Below are 21,261 nucleotides of genomic sequence, written 5' to 3' on the forward strand. Positions count from 1 at the left end.
CGCTGTAGCAGAATGGTTTGTTGATTGGTGGGAAACCAGTGAGCGTTAATGAGCTACAGCATTGCAAGTATGAAGCATGTTATAAGTAATTTAACATAGATATATTGTAAAATAAAAAATTATATTGAACAAAGCCAAAAACAAAATATGTGATTATTGGGTGTTGAACACCGGGCAATCCCATGTAAAACCAACGCTTTGAAAAAATACGAAAAGCGCACATAATATGCCTGTAATAATTCTGTTTTTATGAACACTTTAAAATAGTGTTGTGGCAATGTTCGCTTTGCAAAAGCCAGTGCAATTGTCGCAATTCATAACAAACGTCAAAACGCTTTCTTTTTTTTCAATCAAAGCCGTGGTTATTTTCATTGCTTCCATGTTAGGGTTATGAATTAATTAATTCATAATTGTATACTTCTGCTATATCTCTGGAAAACAACTACACTACAATACTATACAACCAAGAATTGGCAAGTGTAACCAGAAAAAGACCATTGATGTGTAACGTGAATTTTTGGTATCACAGAGAAGTTATTGATTTTTTTCCATAAAATATTCAAATTAATTACCATTAAGCAAATGCAATTTGTTTTAAACCAATTGGGTATTTTAGCAAACGAGAAACCATTAATGTGTGAGAGTGGCCGGCGCTAGTGGGTGGCTACTTGGGCTCAAGCCCCGGATGTTTTCTGAAAAGCCCCGGATGTTTCACTTAAAATAAAAAATAAAAAATATATATATGTACCTATATTTACCTATATTTTACATTAGCCTGCGTACTGCGTAGCCTTCCCTGCCCTGAAGAGAAGTGATCCTTCCTAGAGCGTGACGAGTTTTAAGCTATAGCCTATAAAGTTATGGATATTAGAAAGTTATTTTCATTGAAGCAGGCACCACAAGCTGCAGCAGCAGCAGTATCAGCAGCTGACAACAATGTCATCACCAGCATTGAATAAATTGATGATGTTTCAGGTTGTGAATCTAATGGTGATATCTGCACTCTGGCTGACTGAGTAAGAAGTGAAAAAGAGTACTAAGTATACCCTTATATGTTAGTATGTATACAGAACATGACTACAAATTATCCTAAGATTTAATGTTAACCCTTCATACCTCTAAAATAACGTATTCCAAATGTTATTTTGTTTTCGCACGTGGAATTATACCGGATCTCTTTTCAGTACACAGAAAAACGGAACCATAGCAACGGAACTGACAGGCAACGGAACTGACAGGCAACAGTCAGAAACGTGACTCTTACACTCTTTACGTCACAAACAAAGATGGTGGGTGAGAATAGATCTTTAAAACGATAAGCAATGCGCCAAAATTAAGGTGAGACTATCCGCATCCTTTAAAACTCTACGCACATTAGTTTTACCAAAATAAGTAAACGACTGTATTTGAGTGAGTTAAGGCATTAGTTTGCTTCATTAAAGAGTGTTAATGAATAAGTGTTCTCCAGTTCCTTTTGTCCGCTTTAAAGGGACCTATCATGCAAAATGCACTTTTGTACGTCTTTTATACATGAATATGTGTCCCCGGTGTTCCAGGGATCTCACCAAGTGTCAGAAAACACAACCCTCTCTCTTTTCCCTCCATACCCAAATCTCTAAAAACGGGGCTGCAACGGATCTGATACAGACTGATCCAGATCTGAATTATTTTCTACGTCACAGAAGTGGTGCTCCGCTTAGTGGTCAATTCTCCACCTATCAGGGGAATGTGGGGTTGGGCCACGGCCGGCCATTGCCGCTCGAAAGCGCTGGAGACGCTGTAGTACATATACCAGGCCTGTAAGTGGCGCTGTAGTCTGCCACAAAAGCAGCGAAGAAGACTTCCCGCGCATGGTTGCCATGGTTGCCCTTCTGTTTATTCTCCGCTGTGGCTCTTTTTCTCCCTCCCCGAGGCAAGCGTTTGCTCCTGTAATTCAATGCAATCCCTCCCCGTCGAGGCAAGCACTGTAATTCTCTTCGGTTAGTCCACCAGCAGATGACAAACACCTACCCTCTCCGCCTCTTCCAAGGAACGAGGGGACCGTGCGGCAGAGTTTCAGCTAGATTTTTTTCCGCCGGTCAACATGTCCGTTAAAGTTTAAATCTTCCGGACAAAATTAGAAAAGTGCCGGTCAAAGGTCTTCTTTGTTATTTATTGAGCTTTAAAACAATAATGACTCTATATAATCATATAAGAATAAAACACAGAGGACGGAGATCTCTTTTTCTCCCCCTCTTCTCCCCCGCTCGGCGCTGCAGCCTAGCAGCTGATCTCAAAGCACGCTCCCCTCTCCTGCAGGGGGGCGTGGTCAGCTGCAGCTCACAGAATTAGCCCCCTGCAAGAACAGGGCTGGAAAGAGCAAATAGAGCTAAATGAGGCCATGGCTAAAACGCAGGATCTGTTTGGTATTTTGAAAAAAAAACTATATTTATATACTTTATATAGGTATGGCCCTACAATATATTGTTCAAATATAGCATGATATGTCCCCTTTAAGGTATTATTAATGTAGGGTTAATGTTGCTCTCAAAGTGCACCAGATTGATGCTTTTAACTTCAATATTTAAAAAAAAATCTTCCCTGGGGAGCATGCCCCCGGACCCCCCCTAGAGGAGGCGACGACCCCTAAAGGATGTTTGGTCCACCCCCCACTTGTAAAAAAAAAAACACTTGTAAAACAAATAGCACTTTAGCCCTGCACTCCCCCCCCCCCCCCCCCCAACAACTCCTGGGCTAAGTCCCGGATCTCCTACAATCCTAAATCCGCCACTGATGTGTGAAGTGAATTTGGTAGCACTGAAATATCCAACAGGGGAAGTGGTAAAGGTAGAACATTATGACAAGGAAATATTTTTTAGAAAGTCCTTTTGGCGTTGCACTTTGCACTTTTACTAGTTATCCATCTTCGAGGTTTGCGTGTATCGGCTTGCTATGATATAAATTAGGATGAAGCGCCTTTTGTGAATAGCTATGGTTGTTAAGGGCAAGCTTCATCTATCAAGTGTCTTTAACCAGACGAGGGCTTTTATTTTGAAATTGCTTCCGAGAGTTTTGCCTCGCCCCTGGGTCCGTGTACGTTTTGTCAGTTTGATTTATCTCAAAAGATAATTTGGCCATTTAGTCATGTAAAAACAGAAAAAACATCGCAGTCGCTTTTCTGCTTACTGTTAAGAAAGAAATACAAATCAAACTAAGGAACATGGATTGAGTATTCCTATGATCATGATTTTTCTTAACCCCCATGGGATATCTCTTGCAGTACATAGACGATCTTTTTTTTTAATAAAAAAAAAAACAAAACATGACGGTTCCACTACAACTCCCAGAATTCTAATTCAACGGAAAGCCAACAGTTCAAACGCGCGGACATCACATTGTGTGCACGTTGGTAGTACGTCCCTGTGTACGCTGCTCACTGTCGTGCAGGTGTTTTGCATAAGGGAGATCCTCGCTTTCTCCAGACACTACCTGAAGTCATGGCTGACCAGGTGGCCGCCATGTGTGATCAGCTTATCAAAGCTCTGAATGTGATGATGGATGCAGAAACAGGACAAGTTTACCGGCTGGAGGCCCTAAAGGTAGCATCGTTTTGGGTTGCTAGCTAGCTGCTAGCTAGCTGAGAATACCATATATTGTAGTTGGTGAGAAATTGGACTCAAGTAACTGCGTAGCTGAATAAAAAAAAAATATATTTTGTAATGGTCTAGTATTAACACCATTGCTAACACAGTTTGTCTACGTTCGCTTATAAATAATGATGGCCAGATGTGTTTGCGAGCTAGCCCCTGCATGCCATGAGTATCACCCCAGCACCATATCCAGTGAAGACATGCATTCATTCAAAGACATTGTTATTTACTGAAAGTCCTGCAGAGGGTTATTAAATACTGAGCCTGGTTTAACAAGTCCAATAAACCTTGCAGGGCTGCATCTAGCTTAAATTGCTAATTGTTTTGTTAACTTTAGGCTATTAGGTATTGAATTAAAAGTTGCTCAGGCAGCTGTTGTTGAAGCCACTTTCCTACTGACTAACTACACCAATATGGTAATATTATCGTATGTTTATACCTTATATCATTAAGTTTATCTATGGGTCTGTGTAATAACAAGCTTTTTTTTTCACAACAGTTTTGCGAGGAGTTTAAAGAGACCAGCTCCTTCTGTGTACCATGTGCCTTGCAATTGGCTGACAAAGCCCAGCCAGCTGTTGTAAGACACTTTGGTTTGCAAATCCTGGAACACGTAATCAAGTGAGTGCAACAGAGAAATCATGTTTATAACAAATAATGACCTGCTAAAAGCTAAATTAATCTTATTTTTCTTGCAGGTTCAGATGGAACAACATGCCACAACAAGAGAAGGTCCAGTTGAAGGAATGTGCCATGCACCTCTTATCAACTGTAAGTGTGATATTTATAGGCTAACAACATAACTATCTGTCTTTTGGTTTAAAATGATCCTGAATCGTACTGTCAGCAGTAGACACTTATCTAACACCTGTTTTGTGTCTTATCAGGGTACTCATTCTATCCTAGAGGAGGAAAGCCACATCAAAGATGGCCTGTCAAGAATCACTGTTGAAATGATAAAGAGAGAATGGCCTCAACATTGGCCAGACATGCTGAAAGAGATGGAGGCTCTCACTAGCAATGGGGTGAGTAATTAATAGCGTGTATATAGTTTGTTATTGCATATGTGTCGTTTCCTTTGCCAGCTTGCACGAAATTTGAATAACATTATGTCATAAATCGCATGCAAATAAGTGCCAGTCGAGGATTAGTCATTTTCATCTGGCGTCATAGTGTCAACTACTTGAAAATTGTAGCAAATGAATGGTAAATGAGCAACTATGAACCTAAACAACATGTTTCCCAATTGTTTATTGTAGTAGAGCACAAAGTATCTTTTTTGGCCAAAAGATGCAGCCCTTTAATGTTGTTGTTGTTGTTATGTCAAAAGTAATAAATAAAGTTGAAGCTAAAATGCCCTTCTGCCTTTTCATAGGAGGCTCAGACAGAGTTGGTGATGTTGATCCTGCTGAGACTGGCGGAGGATGTGATCACGTTCCAGACGTTGCCCACCCAGCGACGCAGAGACATCCAGCAGACCCTCACCCAAAACATGGAAAGCATCTTCAGCTTCATGATGGCCATTCTGCATCTTAATGTGGAGGAATACCGCAAACTGGTCAGTGGCGTCCTAAACTTTCATTTTGTAGAAATAAGTAGCAATCAAAATCATGTGCCAGTGTTACGGTTTTTATGTATTGATCCATTGTTTTTCATATAGCAATTTTTTAAAATGTTTTTCTGATTTATTTTTTCTTGTATTTCTGTTTCCAGAAAGGGTCTCCCGAACATGAGCTGCAGGTCAGAACACCACACAGCTTCTCTGCTCTAAAAATGAACCTCTTATGAACTTGATTACTTACCTTGATTTTCCATGCACAGGCCAGGGCTCACTGCAGAGTTGCCGTGGCGACGCTGAATACACTTGCAGGCTACATAGACTGGGTGTCTCTGGTGTACATCACCTCCGGAAACTGTCATCTGCTGGAAATGTTGTGTTTACTGCTGAGTGAACCGGAGCTGCAGCTGGAAGCAGCCGAGTGTCTGCTCATCGCTATCAGTCGGAAGGTGAGTTGCAGAGAAAACACAGGAATGAAAGGCCCTTGGAGACTGTAGCTTAAGCCATGATGCCAGCTGTAAATCCCTTTTTTTTTGTTCTCTCTGTTTGTCAGATAGTAGCTATTGTATGATATGTTGGAAACATCTCACCAGATTTTATGGAATTTATTGGAAAATTGGGAAATGGAAAGATGTGATGCATATCTGTAGCAATAGGGCCACCTTGTGGTTACTTAAAAAAATACAACGACTTTGCCTCACAACGCACTCATAGACAGGAAAATAAATTAGGGGATTGTGCAGCCTTGGTGAAAGTAATGGATTTGGACTATGAAACTGCTTTGTCATTTATTTTAGAACTCTAGATCAGATGAGTCATGCTACTATATGAAGTTTTACATTAAAGGTCCCATGTCATGCTTTTCCGGTTATTACCCGTCCCTTTTGTGTTATGAAGGTTTTTATGCATGTAAACGGTCTGCAGAGTCAAAACCCTCAAAGTACACCCTGTATCGAGTAAAACTCTAACACAGAAAATACCTCCCCAAAACGCCTCGTTGGAGATACGTCACTGTCCATTGATTCTTCCGGGTACCGCATGATGTCATACGTTACCCGGAACCAAATGGACCAATCCGTGGAGCCGTTACGTTACGTCCGCGGAGCCGTTGCGTTAAGCCCCCGCTGATTGGTCCAAATTGACCAATCCACGGACTTCCTCACACACACACTCAGTGCGGGCAGCTCTGCTGATATCTCCTCCCTGGCTGCAGGCTGATAACAGACAGTTGGGATTGCGGCGAAATTCTCTCTGCAGACCCATTCTCACAGCGTTTATCAACCTTTTTCTTACTCAATATCAAGCCACACTTATTGTTTTTACTTCGGCTGTGACTTTGTGTGTGCTCAGGGTGAGTTTGGCTGTGTTTCGCTGTCGCTAAACAAGGAAACCACACCTCCACGGAGCTCAGCGCGATTCACAACGTCCCGACCAATCAGAGCACACTGTGCTCACAGGGAGGGTGGGGGCTGGAGCTACTGGAGCTACAACGAGCCGTTAAAGGCAGAGAGTGAAATTCAGTAAATACACGTAGTTTACAGAGATGCTGTATGAGAAACCAATGTGAGTTTGGAAAATTGCACAATATAAATCTATTCTAGTAGACCTCAACTATGGAATTATGATCAGTGGAAATGGCCATGAAATGGGACCTTTTTAAATCAACAATAACACACCATGTATTGTGTGTTTCCGCCACAGGGCAAGCTGGAGGACAGGAAGCCCTTCATGCTGCTGTTTGATGATGTGGCCATCGACTACATGCTTTCTGCAGCCCAGTGAGTACAACTTCCTCCACCATCCACTACTTTACTGGCTTCAGCCTATTGTCACTGTTAATCAATGGATTGTCTGGTTGCAGGTCAGCGGATGGACTGGCAATATGTATGAAATCCAATGAATCACAGTAAGTCATGTGACACAAATGCCTTCTGTGAAGCACCAAACAGATTTAAAAGAGCCATCAAAGCACATAGAAGTGTATTCAGTATTGCCCCTTTTGTGAATACCTTTTTTAGAGCAGTGGAAGTGGTGGAGCGGCGCTACATCTTCCTGAAGAGGCTGTGTCAGGTGCTGTGCGCTCTGGGAGGCCAGCTCTGCTCATTAGTGGTAAATGAATTTGACAACATATCAATTCCTGTGTTCACATGGCCTTTTTATCCTGGCCATGAATACATTTTGTGTAACATCATATAAGCAACATGTATAATGTGTTATCTCCACAGGGTTCAGATGTAGAGGTTGAAGTACCTGCAAATCTCAGCAAGTACATGGAAGCCATTTTAGCCTTCACTACACATTCCAGTCAGGTGAGATCACTTTTTTTCTGATGGCTTTCACTTCTAAATCCTTATGTTGTAAACTGCATTTGAATCTGTAGAATATAAATCCTTCAGCTGTGTTTGGTCTCTCTGTGTTTTGATATTCTGCAGTTCCTGAAGAAAACCACCCTGCCTACCTGGGGCTCTTTGTTCAGACATGAGGCTCTTTGTAAGGACGCAGTAGTTGTACAGATGGCTGCCAAATTCCTCAGAACGTCTATGACCAACTTAGTCAAGGTGAGACATGGATGTAAGCCAACCAGATGTAAACATTTGACCACAGGTGTCTTGTATGTTAGGTATAATTCAAGGGGCCCAATATTTACTCGTCTTTCTCTTCAGGCTGGATTTCCATCTAGAGACGATAACCCAAGTTGCCAGTACTCCTGTGTGGACTTTGACAGTGACGAGGACTTCAATTTCTTTTTCAACTGTAAGCATTACAGATGTAGCTTTACCTGAGTCGTCCTTATCTGATCCCTTGATGTTTTTAACAGTGTATGTTCATGTTTAACAGCTTATCGGGCGCAGCTGGGGCTGGTGGTGAGGTTTGCATGCCGCATTGTTCCTCTGGAGGCGTTCCAGATAGCAGCAGAATGGTTACAGTATCAGATCAGCAGCCCTATTGATACTGGGGCCATCACATGTAAGTGTCCTTATTCTATTCTAAATGTTCTTATCTGTACATTGGTGGCTGATTTGGATAATTGAACATGTAAAGCAGGCCTATTCAACTGGCGGCCCGCGGGCCAGATGCGGCCCAGAACCAACTCCCGAGTGGTCCAGCCTCCCGTAGCCAAATTCCTACACTAGTACAGACCTTGAACGCAACACTCCGCGTTTCATAGAAACCACCAAACCACAACGCAGCACGTTTTTTGAAAGTGCATCTAGTGGTGCTATTAACGGTGGTCCTATGATAGCAACTCTAAAACATGTCTCTCTCAACTCTGAAGCGTAAACAGAGACAAAACGGTAATTGATCTTGTGGAGCAGATCCAAGTCAAGCTGGACCTTTTCGCGACCGACTTGCGCACGGGTCGGATGCTGCATTTTCCGACGCTCCCCAAACACATCACATCTCCGGCACAAATCACGGATGTGATGACAGATTTCATTGCGAGGTTGAAAGAGAACTTTGCCGGTTGATTGGATGGACTTGCTCTGCCCACAGAGGTGATGATGGGCTTTGCCAGAGACCCCTTCACTGTTGCAATAGAGGGGGACGTATCAACCCGAGTAAAGGAAGTGGTCCCCTGCATCGACAAGGGGAAATATACACTGGAACTTATTGACATGCAGCGCACTAACGGGCCAGCGAAGTTTTGGAGTGATGTCAAAAAACAGCAGTTCCCTAACGTTCAGAAAGTAGCGATCTGTGTGCTCGGTATGTTTGGATCAACATACACATGTGAATCAAGCTTTTCACACATGAACTCAATCAAAAGTAGCACTCGCTGCTCCCTGACTGACAGCACTCTTCACCAATGTCTTAGGATTGCATTGACATCCTATGAGCCAAAAATCACTGCTCTTGTTCAAAACAAAAAATGTCCCTTCTCCCATTGAGAAAGTGAGCGATGACAAATCACAAATGAGGTGATAGTAAGCACCTAGTTTACTATAGTAGACGTGTAGTGTAGTATTCATTCATGTAGTTACCCGTATCCCTTGTTATGGGTTTGTGCACTGAAGGGTAACTTGACAGTTCTTTCTGTATTCATTTAAATGCACTTTGTAATGTGTCTGGGTCAAATGTGACCAAAACGTATGATTTTTTTTGCTATTACTAGAAAATTGAAAAAATAGTATTGCTACAGTACTACCTCTTTGTGTTGCATTGGAGCACTTTAGCTGTGTTTTTTGTATGTAAGGACATTTATTAAGACTGCTATTATTGTATTCAGTAAATGCACTTTGGGATGTGCCTGGTTCAAAAAACATAACCTGAATATTTGACTTCTAAAGCAAACAAATGTAATGCTACAACTGTGCACTTTTTTTTCAGATTCTGTTAAATTAATGCTAATTTGTTGTGTTTTTATGCACTTTTTGACCTACCTTTTCTTGGATGAACAATGAAAAAAGTGTCACTACCCGCTTTTTACAGGCCGCTGAATGTCTGGCCCAGCTGAATTTTGTAATTATAAAATCTGGCCCAACTGAATATTTAGTTGAATAGCCCTGATGTAAAGCATACACCATTGGCTCTACTTAAACTTTGCATTTATATGGATGACCATACATTCCTAAAAGCAGCTAATTAACTTGCCTTGTCTCTCTAAACCTCACTAGCTAAGACTGCCGAGGGCCTGTGCTCCTTCCTGTCTCCATCAGTGGTGCAGTGGGATGCAATGACTGTGTTCATGGAGTGTATGGCCACACAGATCTTCAAAAATCTGGAGGAGGAGGTAAGAGGAATAGTTTTAAGCTACGCAACAAACCTGATTGATACAAATAATGTGGACTATATAATGATGTAAACGTTTGCCTCTTACGGTGTAGAAGTTGCCCATAGATCAGAGCATGGAGCTGCTGCAGGCCGTGCTGAACTACGACACCAAAGACCCGCTCATCTTGTCCTGTGTGCTCACCAACGTCTCTGCTCTCTTCCCGTTTGTCATACATAGGCCAAACTTCCTGCCACAGGTCCTCTACAAGGTCAGCAGAGTCCTCATGGCCACTGCATACTATATATGTGCATCTTCAATATATGTATTATTTTGTATATATATATATATATATATATATATATATATATATATATATAAACCGGAATATGGTAATGGCCAATATAAATATGTAGTAGTTCGGGGTGCACCGAATGAGAAATTCTTGGCCGAAACCGATACCGAAAATAGGAAACAGTTGGCCGAATGCCGAAAGGCCGAAAATGATTAATAGAAATATATATATATAATATAATGTATACATTTTTTACCAATGTTGTTCAGCTACCTGATTATGGAAAAAGAAATGATTATGGCAAAATGTAACTTAAATAATAATCACTATTATGGGTCCATAAAACATTTATTCAGCACTTTTGAATGCATACAGTACATTAATTCCAAGTCAAGTGCATTTTCTTTTCTCTGTAGGATAACTACAACAAAGTGCATTCAGAACAAAGCCACGGTGCTTTAAAACTACATAAACATCTAGGCCAGTAGGCCTACTACAAAATAGTGTAAATAAAGACTTTAAAAGCCAGGCCTTCAACAACAACAAATGCACCTATAAGTTTGGTAACCTAACGTGTTGTTGGGATGACGTAATCAAAACGCGGCGACAAGCACGGCGCGCGACCATGCTCGCGGCTGGCTCACAGCCAACATGTCTGCCGCTTGGAGATATTTCAAAATATCAGAGAGAAAGAGGCACGGATTGCAATTTGTAAAACGTGTTCAGCTGACATTTCTCGAGGGGGTGTAACTGCAAAGACTTTCACCACTTCGGGATTACTGCACCACTTGAAATCAAAACACCCGGACAAATATGCGGAGCATGATCAACGTAACCCTGTTCTCTGACATTCGGTGATGGCCGAAAGCCGAAAGGGCCTTTTGAACCATTTTCGGCCGATAATTTTCGGTGTCCGAATATTCGGCGCATCCCTAATAGTAGTTTTATGATGGTTTAATGTAGTGCTGATGGTGGTTTTCTAATATATTTAAGTTTAGGTAGAGAAAAACTCTATTCAATATGATATGTATTACTCTTTTCAAATGTGGGGATGTCTGTGTTCTTAAATATCCCATGTACACAATTTTTCATGCTATGTGTTGCTATGCCACCAGTTTCTAAAACATTTAAAAACAAGTTTATAACAAGTATTATCATCAAGATTAACCTAACAGTACTTTATTATTTTGTCCCTACAGCTGTTTAAAGCAGTCACATTTGAAGTTGGTCAGGAAAATAAGGTGAGTTTCTTTCACAGAACCAATTAACACAACAGAACCGGAATCCTACATGTCTAAAATCCAAAAAATAACATTCCAATTGATAACTTTAGGCACCTCGGTCCCGAGCTGTAAAGAACGTGAGACGGCACGCCTGTTCTTCAATCATCAAAATATGCAGAGACTACCCTAGGGTCCTCTTGGTGAGTGTCCAATTCACCAATTGTAAGGAAAATTGCATGACCTGTATATACATTAGTTAACATGATTTATTTTCTCCTCCCCAGCCTTGTTTTGACATGTTTTACAATCACGTAAAGAAGCTGTGCTCAAGCCAGGCCACGCTCTCTCAGATGGAAAGTTCTCTAATGGAGTCTCTGGTGCTCATCAGTAACGAGTTCAAAGACTTTGAAAAGCAGAAGGCTTTTATAGACGAGCTGATGGCTTCAGTGGTTGCAGACTGGACCTCGGAGGAGATGAGGCAGTGCGTATGAATTCCTTATTTTCCCCCTCAATATGTACATGAGCTTTAGAGTCATGAAAGATAAGTATCTCTTCTTTGTGTTCCAGTGTGCTGTCGAACCCTGCCGTGTACCTGTCCTTTGTCGGGGCCGACCAGGTTGTCACGGAGCAGAATAAAGATGCATACACATCAGGCCTTAATAGAGCGCGGGTAAGTGTGTAGGTCTACTTAGTATGTGAGCTCTAAGGCTCATTTTGCAGGTGTTTGCTCATAAAGAGCACTGGGCTCATTGTAAGTATTGAGAAAGCAATGAGCCCAATAATGAAACAATTGTTTAATTCTTAATCTCTTCTTTTTTGGCCTTCTTTAGCTGAGTTTCTGCTTGTATGCCATGATGGGGGTGGTGAAGCGTGCGCGCTGGCCTGTCGACCTGGAGGAAGCCAAAGCTGGGGGCTTTGTGGGGGGCCTCACCCCCACAGGAGCTCCCATCTACAGAAACCCCTGCACTGCCCAATTTCTGGCCTTTCTGCCCAACCTGCTGGCTCTAATCAGGTATGCCTATTTTATTTATCACAATACTTTTCTTTACTTTGTTAATTCAACAAATGTCTCTCTTCACCTGGGCAGTAAGGTTCGCGAAGTCAGACATGATGATGTAAACGGCATTTTCATAGCTGATACAAAAGCTTTACAATGTATATGGCAGCATGTTGGAGCCCTTTTCTGATTTCAAAAAGGAAAATAAAGAGGAAAGGTTTCGCATGATCACGTGGTCTGCTTAGAGCATTGCACTTTGATTTGATTGGCAGCTGAGAGGCGGTGCAACTAAAAAAAAAAAAGGCAGTTACTTTATTTAATTACAATTACATTAAATGTGTAATAAAATGAGGTCAGTGGTTTACCCTCCGTGTTTGCTCATTAGTTTGTCTAGCAATGCCCCAATAATACCTCCTGCTATTATGCTGATCTGTGACCAGTCTCTTTGCTCTATTCCTCACTGCAGGACCCAAAACAGTCTGTTCACCCCGGAGAACATGGCTCGTCTGAGTGAGACCTTCACCAGGGCCCATGATGTGATGGACGCAGAGAAAAATGTGGTTCTTGGTAAGATGGGCTTCCAGAACATTTCTTCTTTCTCTCCCCATGAGTAAGCCATCATCTTCATACATTTTGGCCACACCTTCTATATATGTCCTCTCTCCAGGTCTCTCTCAGAACCTTCTGGACCTTTATGACACTGCTGTGTATAAAAGCAACCTGGAGCGAATGCAGGGATTCTTGTCCACGTTGTATGACAACTGGTGAGAAAGATCCCCAAACGTTTGGTTTTGTTTCAACATGTTGTTGCAGATTAAATGTTACTTTATCTTACACTCTCTTTAACTCTGTAGCTTCCATGTCCTGGGAAGCGCAGGTGTGTCCCTTCAGCAGGATTTCTACACCATTGAGAGGCTGAGTGAAGAAATAGCTGGCTCTGCTTTTTCGTCCCTGGACCATGTGCCGGACCACAGACTTCGCCCTATGATTCATATCCTTGCTTTTGTTTTATTTCAAAATCCAATATTATCACTGCTGTTCATTCTACATGAACTGATCTGAGCTGTTGCTTTATGTTGACATCGTATTTCCTTAATAACTTTACGGGTGTTTCTGAGGCAGTTGGTGCTATCGTGTCCTCAGGAGTACTACAACAGTCTACTGTGCCCCCTGCTGGGACCTTTGTTTGCCTACATGCAGCAGGTCAGATCTCCACATCTCCCATTCTGTAACATTTATCATTCATTTGACTATATTATATATTTTATACACTCACCGTTGTTTAGGTTGCTAAATCTCATGGTCTTGTTTCCATTTCATATTACAGAGACTCAACGTCAAGTGGCAACTCATCAGCCAGAGGACCTCTGTCAAGTAAGTACAATCCAGGGCCACAGAATACTTGCAGTACATTTTGCTAACGATACTCGCATACATTTCCTTAAATACAATCTTTATTTTATCTTTTTCTGTATTTGTAGTGGTGAGGATGAGGAGGTGGTGGTGTGTCAAGAGAGCCATGTGACGCAGGAGATGTTGGAGGAGCAGCTGGTCCGCCTGCTCACCAGGGAGGTGCTGGATCTTCTCTGTAAGTTTCAGAATGTCTTGTGTTCAAAATAAATGAAAGTGAATTAAAAGTTAATGTTGCTACTAACTGATTATTTTTAAATTAAACTGGAGTTAAGGAATGCACCATAAAAAGCAGTGTATTAACTAGCATTGCAATGAGCCAGCTACTTGTGCACTTGTTGGTAGAGGTATTGATTAAAAAATAAAATATCTGTTTCAAAAGGGTATTTTATTATAATGATGGTGCACTTGTTTTATGATAGCAATATAATGTTCCTGACGTAACCTTTTTTTTTTTTAAAGCCAAACACACGGTGAAAATCATGGCTTGTTACTGCTAATGCACTTATAATCATGTGGGTAATTTGTGTATCTGCCAGATGTGCAAACTAAAAACACATCAGCAAAGTGCAAATATGAGCCATAATTCCTGTATAGAGCTGAAAGTCTACGTGTTGACTGTCTTTTGCCTTGGTAATTAAATAACTGACCCCCACCGTGAACCCTTGAAAAAAGGGCGATGTTTGGGGATGCATATTCTGAAGGTGCTAAAAATATATGATGTGTTTTTATAATTCAGCATATAGCAGCAACTGCCTGATCAGCCATTACTCTTAATATTGTAAGCAGAGGAGTTGAGTTATTGTGCGGCCATAACATTTCTGTTCTTTCTTCTCTTGTAGCTGTGAGCTGCATATCTAAAAAGGGACATGAACCAGCAGCAGATAAAGAGGAAATAGATGGTAAGATATAATTTTAAATACAGTTTTATTTTTGTTTTTATTATATATGTATTCATAAGATTTTATTTGGATTTCTCACAATGAACACTTCCAAACAAATACTCACAATGACAAGATGACATGACTGATGACTCTTGTGTCTAATTTATATAATAATTGACATAGTCGAGTACTATTCCTGCCTATTGTGAAATCACAATTAGTTGTATTTAACTGTCTCTTAATGTTATCTTATTAGTATTCTGATCGCCATGATACAACTGCTGTGATTGTCCAAATCATTTGGATAGTGCATAGTCTATCATGTTTCATTTTTTCTAGGCTGATATTTATACAAATATAGGCGACATTAGGGGTGGACGATATATATCGTCGAGACGATATTAGGTCTCCACGATATGCCTTTTCAGAGATATCATATCTATCGTGATACAGAGAGTCACTCAGTCATAGAATGTGAGTGCTGCGAGTGAACCAGGGTAGGATTTTCACGGCGGCCATGACGGACATGCCCCTCGGTCTGGCCGTGAAGCCCCGAAAATAATTGTACGTCCTACGGCCACCATGGCCTGCGTGCCCCTGATACTGTTAAAATCTCGAAGTTGCAACAGTGTTTTCTGAACTGCATTATGCTGCGTTCACAACGGACGCGATGCGAATATTCTCATCGCTCTAACCGCTGGAGTTTCACCGCGGCTGTCAGCTGTGTTTACTCCTGTCATTCAAACAGGATGCGCTGGAGAGGGGGCGGGGCTTATATCCATGTAAATACTGTGGTGCAGAGCCCTAGAGAGAAATAATATAGGTGACATATCATGCTTTATTTGGAGAAACAATTCTATGCAAAATCAAACTTTCAGCACACCCATAATGCACGAGTCTAAGGTTTCCTAACCACAATTTCCAAGTCTTTTGGGACACCTCTAGTCTTACTTCAAATGACCAACATTTTACCATGATATCTCTTTCAACACTTACTCTATCACTTTATTTTTAAATGTTTGTATTATTATTTGTATTGTATTTTATCTCTATTTTTGACCTTGTTTGAATCCTGTTTTTCACCCTGACCCTGTGGCTGCTATAAACGCCTGAATTTCACCACAGGGACAAATAAAGTTCCATCTTATCTTAATACTTTTCTTGAACTGTTCTCTCCCAGAGGAAGACATGATGATGGATTCGGCGCAGACGGCGTCTCCTGCCCAGCCCACAGAGGAGCTGAGCGAGCTGGGAAAACACCTGTTTAAACACGAGGTCAGCCTGAGACGCATAACACTCTAGCAGCAGCATATTTATTACTGAAATGCTGCAGATAGGCTCAATGTCTCTGTTTTTCTCATCCAGAACATCTACATGAACATGTTGACCCTAACCTTTACCTCCCTGTCGTGGAAGGACACCACCAACTGTCACCGCACTGCTTCCATGGTCTGCTGGACACTTCTGCGCCAGGTAGCAACAAACGTACAATATAAAAGCTAGCCTTATAGTATTTTATTAGTGTGCACAAACCTCATTAAATACAATGGAAGTCTAAGGCTGAAACGACCATGCTTGATGCGGCTTTTTAAACACAGGAAGTACTTTCTGACACCTATCTGACCATTTAATGCACAATTTCAATGTCAGGCTATTTTGAGTTTCTGCTGATATTCGCTCATTGTCTGTGACTTAAAGGTGGCTGTTAAATGTACCTTTTCATTTTCACATATTTCTAAAGTTTTCCTCTCAAATCCGCTCTTTGTCCCTTCAGGTTATCGGGGGTAATCTTCTTCCTGAAGCAGTCACATGGTTTTATACCAGCGTCCTTAGGGCCCTTCAGGTTCACGGGCAACATGAAGTCTGCAACTCTACCCTCTCTCAGCTGGCCATGCTCATCTATGAAAACCTGGTGAGGCTAAAAGCAATAACCTCTGCCATATCTGCTCTTTATTTTGACCTTGTTTGTTCAACTGTTATTGCCCAGCCCATTATTTTTCGTATTTGTTTTTACTATAAGATGATTAAAGTGATGTCTTGAAATGCACGTTTTATCTAACTTGCAGTAAAAAACTGTTCAGTTGACTGTCATAAATGGAAGAAGCATGAAACATCAAAAATCCGCACAAGTTGTGACCACGTACATTCATTCACACACTCAGCCTCACAAAAACTTGACCTCCATGCCAAATGTTAGCCTCCCAGTGAGAAATTTTGGATATTGCCGTTGCCAAAACTAACATCAAACAATGAATCGTTTATCAAATGAGCCTCTGATTCATTGGCAGTCAAATAACTAATTGGTTCTACTGTGAAGTCACAAAGTGATATATAGAAGTTGTATCTGTGGGTCTTTATAGTTGATTCCTCAGAATGCATTACTAATCATCTCCTTACCTGTCTGTTTATCTGCTATAGCGAGCTCGCTATCCAGAGCTAAGAGTAGTGATGACCCAGATCCCAAAAATCAGTGTGGAGGCTCTGGACCAGTATGACCACCGGCTCTTGGACCCTAATGCCCAGAAGGTTGGAGACAAGAAGAGGAAAGACCACTTCAGGAAGCTCATTGAAGGAACCGTTGGGGTAATGCCACATTTAGCCACTAGAGAGCAGTGCTTCTCTGTTATATCCCGCTGTAGACTGCTCATCAGAAGTGACCAGACACCCTGGCCTCAGAGTGCAAGTCATTACTCAGCAGTGTGTGATTCTGGCTGTGCAGTAAATCTTCTGTGCTCGGCAGAAAGAAAATGTGCAGCAGCTCAACAGGGCTCTACAATGTAATGAAATTATTTCTGGTAGATCTCCTATAGCTCTGTTCTAACCCCTCCTCTCTTTGACTCCCGTCAACAGAAAGCTCTGTGCCAGCAGTTCAGGAAGGAGGTTCATATCCGTAATCTTCCATCGCTCTATAAAAGCCCGAAGCCGGACAAGGATGTAGTGCAGAGCAGTGAAGCAACAGGCCTGGAAGCTCTCTTCGCCCCAGAGAAGAATACCCTGTAGGAACACAGAGTGCTTCTAATGGACTTCATACTGACTGCAGAGAGTTATGTGTACAAACCGGGGTCTCCGTCACCATCCTCCAGCTGGGGCAGTGCGGCTCTCCCTGACATGACTGTCAACGCCCCTTTTTATCAATAGGTCCTCTTTATTTTTACCATCGATGTACCACAGCACCACTCATAAAATCTTCCCATCAGTCATTTGTACAAGCAAGTATAACACAGTAGATCCATTTTTAAACCCTATTGCACATTACGTCTTGATTCCTTTACTCTTAGCAATGAATGAGGTATGGAAGAAGTAGTAGTAAAGACTTCAGATTAAAGTATGTTTCTTCGTCGTATTGTGGGAAGAGACAATCTGAAAATAGCTACCAACCATTATTTTATATTCTTCAGCAGAAGCTTAATTGAGCCACAAAACTGTTTTCTAACAGGATGATTCAGCCGTTTGTAGGCGCCATTATTTGCTCATTGACCGGCATCATTCACACTAATCATGTCAGATTTATGGGACAATGGTATCAAACAGCGAGTTCAGCTGTGGTTTGACATTCATTATAGAAATGGGCGTCTAATGATACCTAAAAAGGTAAAGAAAGTATAGCCAATAGCAACAGGAGTAGCCTGTTAGGAAGGAGTGTGTGTGTGTGTAAACCTTTTTTTGTGTAAAAAAAACTATTTTACAGATTTGTTGTGCAACCACGCTGCTGCTGCTGCTGCTGCGGTCAAGGCCGGTCCAGAAGAAGAAATGTTTTGGACAAATCCTGGCCCTAATCTCTGAAAGAATGCAAAAATGTACCTCATGTACACCGTTCCCTTAGATGGGGTGAGGATGCATCATCATACCCTAAGAAAATAAAGCAACTGGATATTGTAGATATGATTATGAACAGCAATGTTTTGTATTAGTGTGCAGATATTACAAAGCAGTTGTTTTAGCACGTCTAATACTACAAATAATGAAGCCAAATGTTGTGCCAAAACACTCATGCTAGACCTGATGACCAACGTGTCCAATCATTTCTGAGAAACAAAACCTAACTACATATAGTTTTCACAAAGATTGTTTATGAATAGACTTAACTAATGTGTAGCTTGATCCAAGTCTTTTTACTTAAGGTTTTATTGTATTTGTACATTTGCCATTTATTCAGAGTGCTAAACATTCAAAAATGAAAATGGTGAACCAGACATACATTCCTCCATTTTCAAGGGATTGTTTTTTTAATCATGATTTGGTGGATATATCTTACTCTTATAGATCTGCTATGCTAGATATGATGAGTACTGTGTTGGGAGGATTGGTCTGAAATTCTAGATTACATTTGACTGAAAACAGGTTCACATCCTACTTGCCCTTTAAAAGAAACATTTGTGAAGCTTGGATATCCAATGAACCGATGTACCTGTCCTTGTGATGATTGTTCACCTTCGGCCATTTAAACTTACTTACACTAACTTGTTCTGTTCAAACGAGAATTTTTTTTTTTTTAATTTGATGTGGTTTATACTTTGTTTTATTTTTAAATAAATGAATCAATATTGATCTTGATTTAATTTTGTCTAAATATTTTTTTATTTCGAATTATGAGAAAAGTTACATTAGAATTGCTCAATTGCTACAGATGGACAAGGTTCAAGGTTCTTTATTTATAACCTTGATATCTGGGTCTTAATATTTGTTTTGTTTTGCACGGCCCAACATCTAAATAGTATTGAAGTGATGATAGTTGTCTTTACCTTTACAGGACCTTCATTTAATGTTTTAACTGTTATATTATAAGGGATATTTCATTAGTGAACGAGGAAGTCTTCTGAAAGCATATTAGTAAAAAGCAGTTCACATTCCATTCCGGAAGGAATTCTGCTATTACCGACCACCGTCAAATATTGTAAAGAAGCGCAATGAAGAAGAACTGTGTTGCCTACCTGTGTTATGTATTTTATTGTAGTAAAATATATTAAGCTAATTATAAATTCACAGTAAACATGCACTCTCTTACGTCTTGAAGTGTTGAACCAACATCCTCAGTTTAAAGTTTAAATGTTGGTTAGAAAAGTTAGCTGTAGTGCCTTGCCGCAAAGAACAGTCATTAAAAAAAAAAGAAGCCACATTTGTAATTGGATAGCATACTGCAATTTCCCCCCAAAACTATAACATTGCTCCACTACAGTTAAGAAATTAATATTGTAAATTCAGTATTGATTTTTTATTGATTTTTACACAACATTTGTTTCACATCCTCATGTGTCAAATGAAGAATCAGATTGTTTTATGTGGGCCTACTTTTAAGGACTAAACTACCCAAATGTTTATAAATTAGGTAAAATAAGCTTCACCTCCAGCTGTTGCAACATTAAAATGCTACACAAGAAATTCCATTTAAATAATTCATATATATAGATCTATATATTCCTAAATAATTGCTCTTACTGATTTCAATTTATGGTTCGCAATCCTGACGTGAGTTTGCTTTCAAGTTATCAAAAATATTTGTTTACAAACCCACAATCATTCTTATGACAATATTTGTATTTGCATATGTGCATTGAAAGAGTTGTGAGCGGCTGTAATTGAGAGCTGAATCAATCAGGTCATACATAGTCCTTTACATGTGCAGACAGTTCTTCCACGAACATGATAACCACCTCATTGTTTAAGGCATTTATCAATACTGTATGCCAAACATGATGTTTTTTAAGGATATGCTGCTTTTCTTTAAAAAGTAAACTGCATTTCTTTAATCTATTGAATGAACAAATGAATGCAACTTTGTCTTTGTGCTAATTGGAATTGTTGAGTGTTTTTTTTTATATTTGTACTATAAATTAGGTTAATAAAGGAAATCATGTATATGTAATGAAAAAAGTGTTGAAGCACTATGATAATTCTTTCTTCTGTCTAAACTGGCAGTGCAGAGAGACGTTTCTAGTGCATAAAACAAACAAAACCTTGCACCCACCTTCAGTATGCCTTCTCCCACCCACGCTACACAGATATCAGGATTGTGATTGATTTATGTTACAACAAACGGATGCCTTTGTATTTTGTAATTTTCTTTTTCTAGGTGAAAAAGATCCAAATAACGAACTCTGATAATGCTTCTTAATAATCCTCATCTCCCCAATGTCTTCCAGGGCCCATCGTCTATCCCGCAGTACCTTGCTCCTCCTGCTTTTCCCCTCAATGCTTCCTCTCTGCAAGATTCTCCCATCAGTGTGACTCTGCAAACTTAAGCTCCAGACATTTCTCAACATTTGTCCGCAACAGACAGACCCAAAAGTTAGATGATGACATTTACAGGCACAGAAAAGGACTGCTCTGATCAAGATTTCTAATTTGCAAAAAGAGAGAAAAATAATTCACTGCCTTTAAGAAGAAACTGGGACTTTTCTTAATGTCGTTCATTCAAAGTTTTGTTATAAAGGAAGTATTTGATATCAGATAAATAAAGAGTTTAAAGAAAAGAACAATAATGAAGCACAATAAATGATCTTATAACTGACAAAAAACATTTTAACCCTTCTAAGGAACAACATGGGTAAGAAATT

At 40.4% G+C, this 21,261-nt stretch overlaps 1 protein-coding gene across 2 annotated transcripts; it reads left to right on the plus strand.

The window, feature by feature from the left end:
• Positions 1 to 3,345: 3,345 nt before the first annotated feature.
• Positions 3,346 to 19,266, plus strand: xpo5 (exportin 5). Of its 2 annotated transcripts, none has more exons than XM_079689711.1 (33): positions 3,346 to 3,578; positions 4,129 to 4,250; positions 4,328 to 4,400; positions 4,517 to 4,654; positions 5,005 to 5,187; positions 5,343 to 5,369; positions 5,451 to 5,636; positions 6,889 to 6,965; positions 7,049 to 7,093; positions 7,206 to 7,296; positions 7,413 to 7,496; positions 7,620 to 7,745; positions 7,851 to 7,941; positions 8,026 to 8,154; positions 9,804 to 9,919; positions 10,014 to 10,169; positions 11,393 to 11,434; positions 11,527 to 11,616; positions 11,701 to 11,897; positions 11,984 to 12,086; positions 12,247 to 12,428; positions 12,880 to 12,980; positions 13,081 to 13,177; positions 13,268 to 13,403; positions 13,518 to 13,616; positions 13,741 to 13,787; positions 13,895 to 14,001; positions 14,666 to 14,725; positions 15,888 to 15,982; positions 16,073 to 16,180; positions 16,482 to 16,619; positions 17,126 to 17,290; positions 17,558 to 19,266. In XM_079689711.1, the coding sequence occupies exons 1-33, from the start codon at positions 3,477 to 3,479 to the stop codon at positions 17,705 to 17,707; spliced, it is 3,663 nt and encodes a 1,220-aa protein (XP_079545837.1). In that variant the 5' UTR covers positions 3,346 to 3,476; the 3' UTR covers positions 17,708 to 19,266. The 2 variants fall into 2 exon arrangements, with proteins under 2 accessions (XP_079545837.1, XP_079545838.1); XM_079689712.1 differs by having other exon boundaries at positions 10,017 to 10,169.
• Positions 19,267 to 21,261: the final 1,995 nt, after the last annotated feature.

This window comes from Notothenia rossii (assembly GCF_949606895.1).
Source record: "Notothenia rossii genome assembly, chromosome: 6".
Lineage (NCBI taxonomy): Eukaryota > Metazoa > Chordata > Actinopteri > Perciformes > Nototheniidae > Notothenia > Notothenia rossii.

What these genes read in the sequence shown, in the direction of transcription:
- xpo5 (XM_079689711.1), top strand. Translation starts at nt 3,477, where the DNA reads ATGGCTGACCAGGTGGCCGCCATGTGTGATCAGCTTATCAAAGCTCTG. An exon ending in ATGAAATCCAATGAATCACA is followed by an intron (nt 7,094 to 7,205) that starts GTAAGTCATGTG and finishes TACCTTTTTTAG; the next exon opens with AGCAGTGGAAGTGGTGGAGC. An exon ending in GCTGGACACTTCTGCGCCAG is followed by an intron (nt 16,181 to 16,481) that starts GTAGCAACAAAC and finishes TTGTCCCTTCAG; the next exon opens with GTTATCGGGGGTAATCTTCT.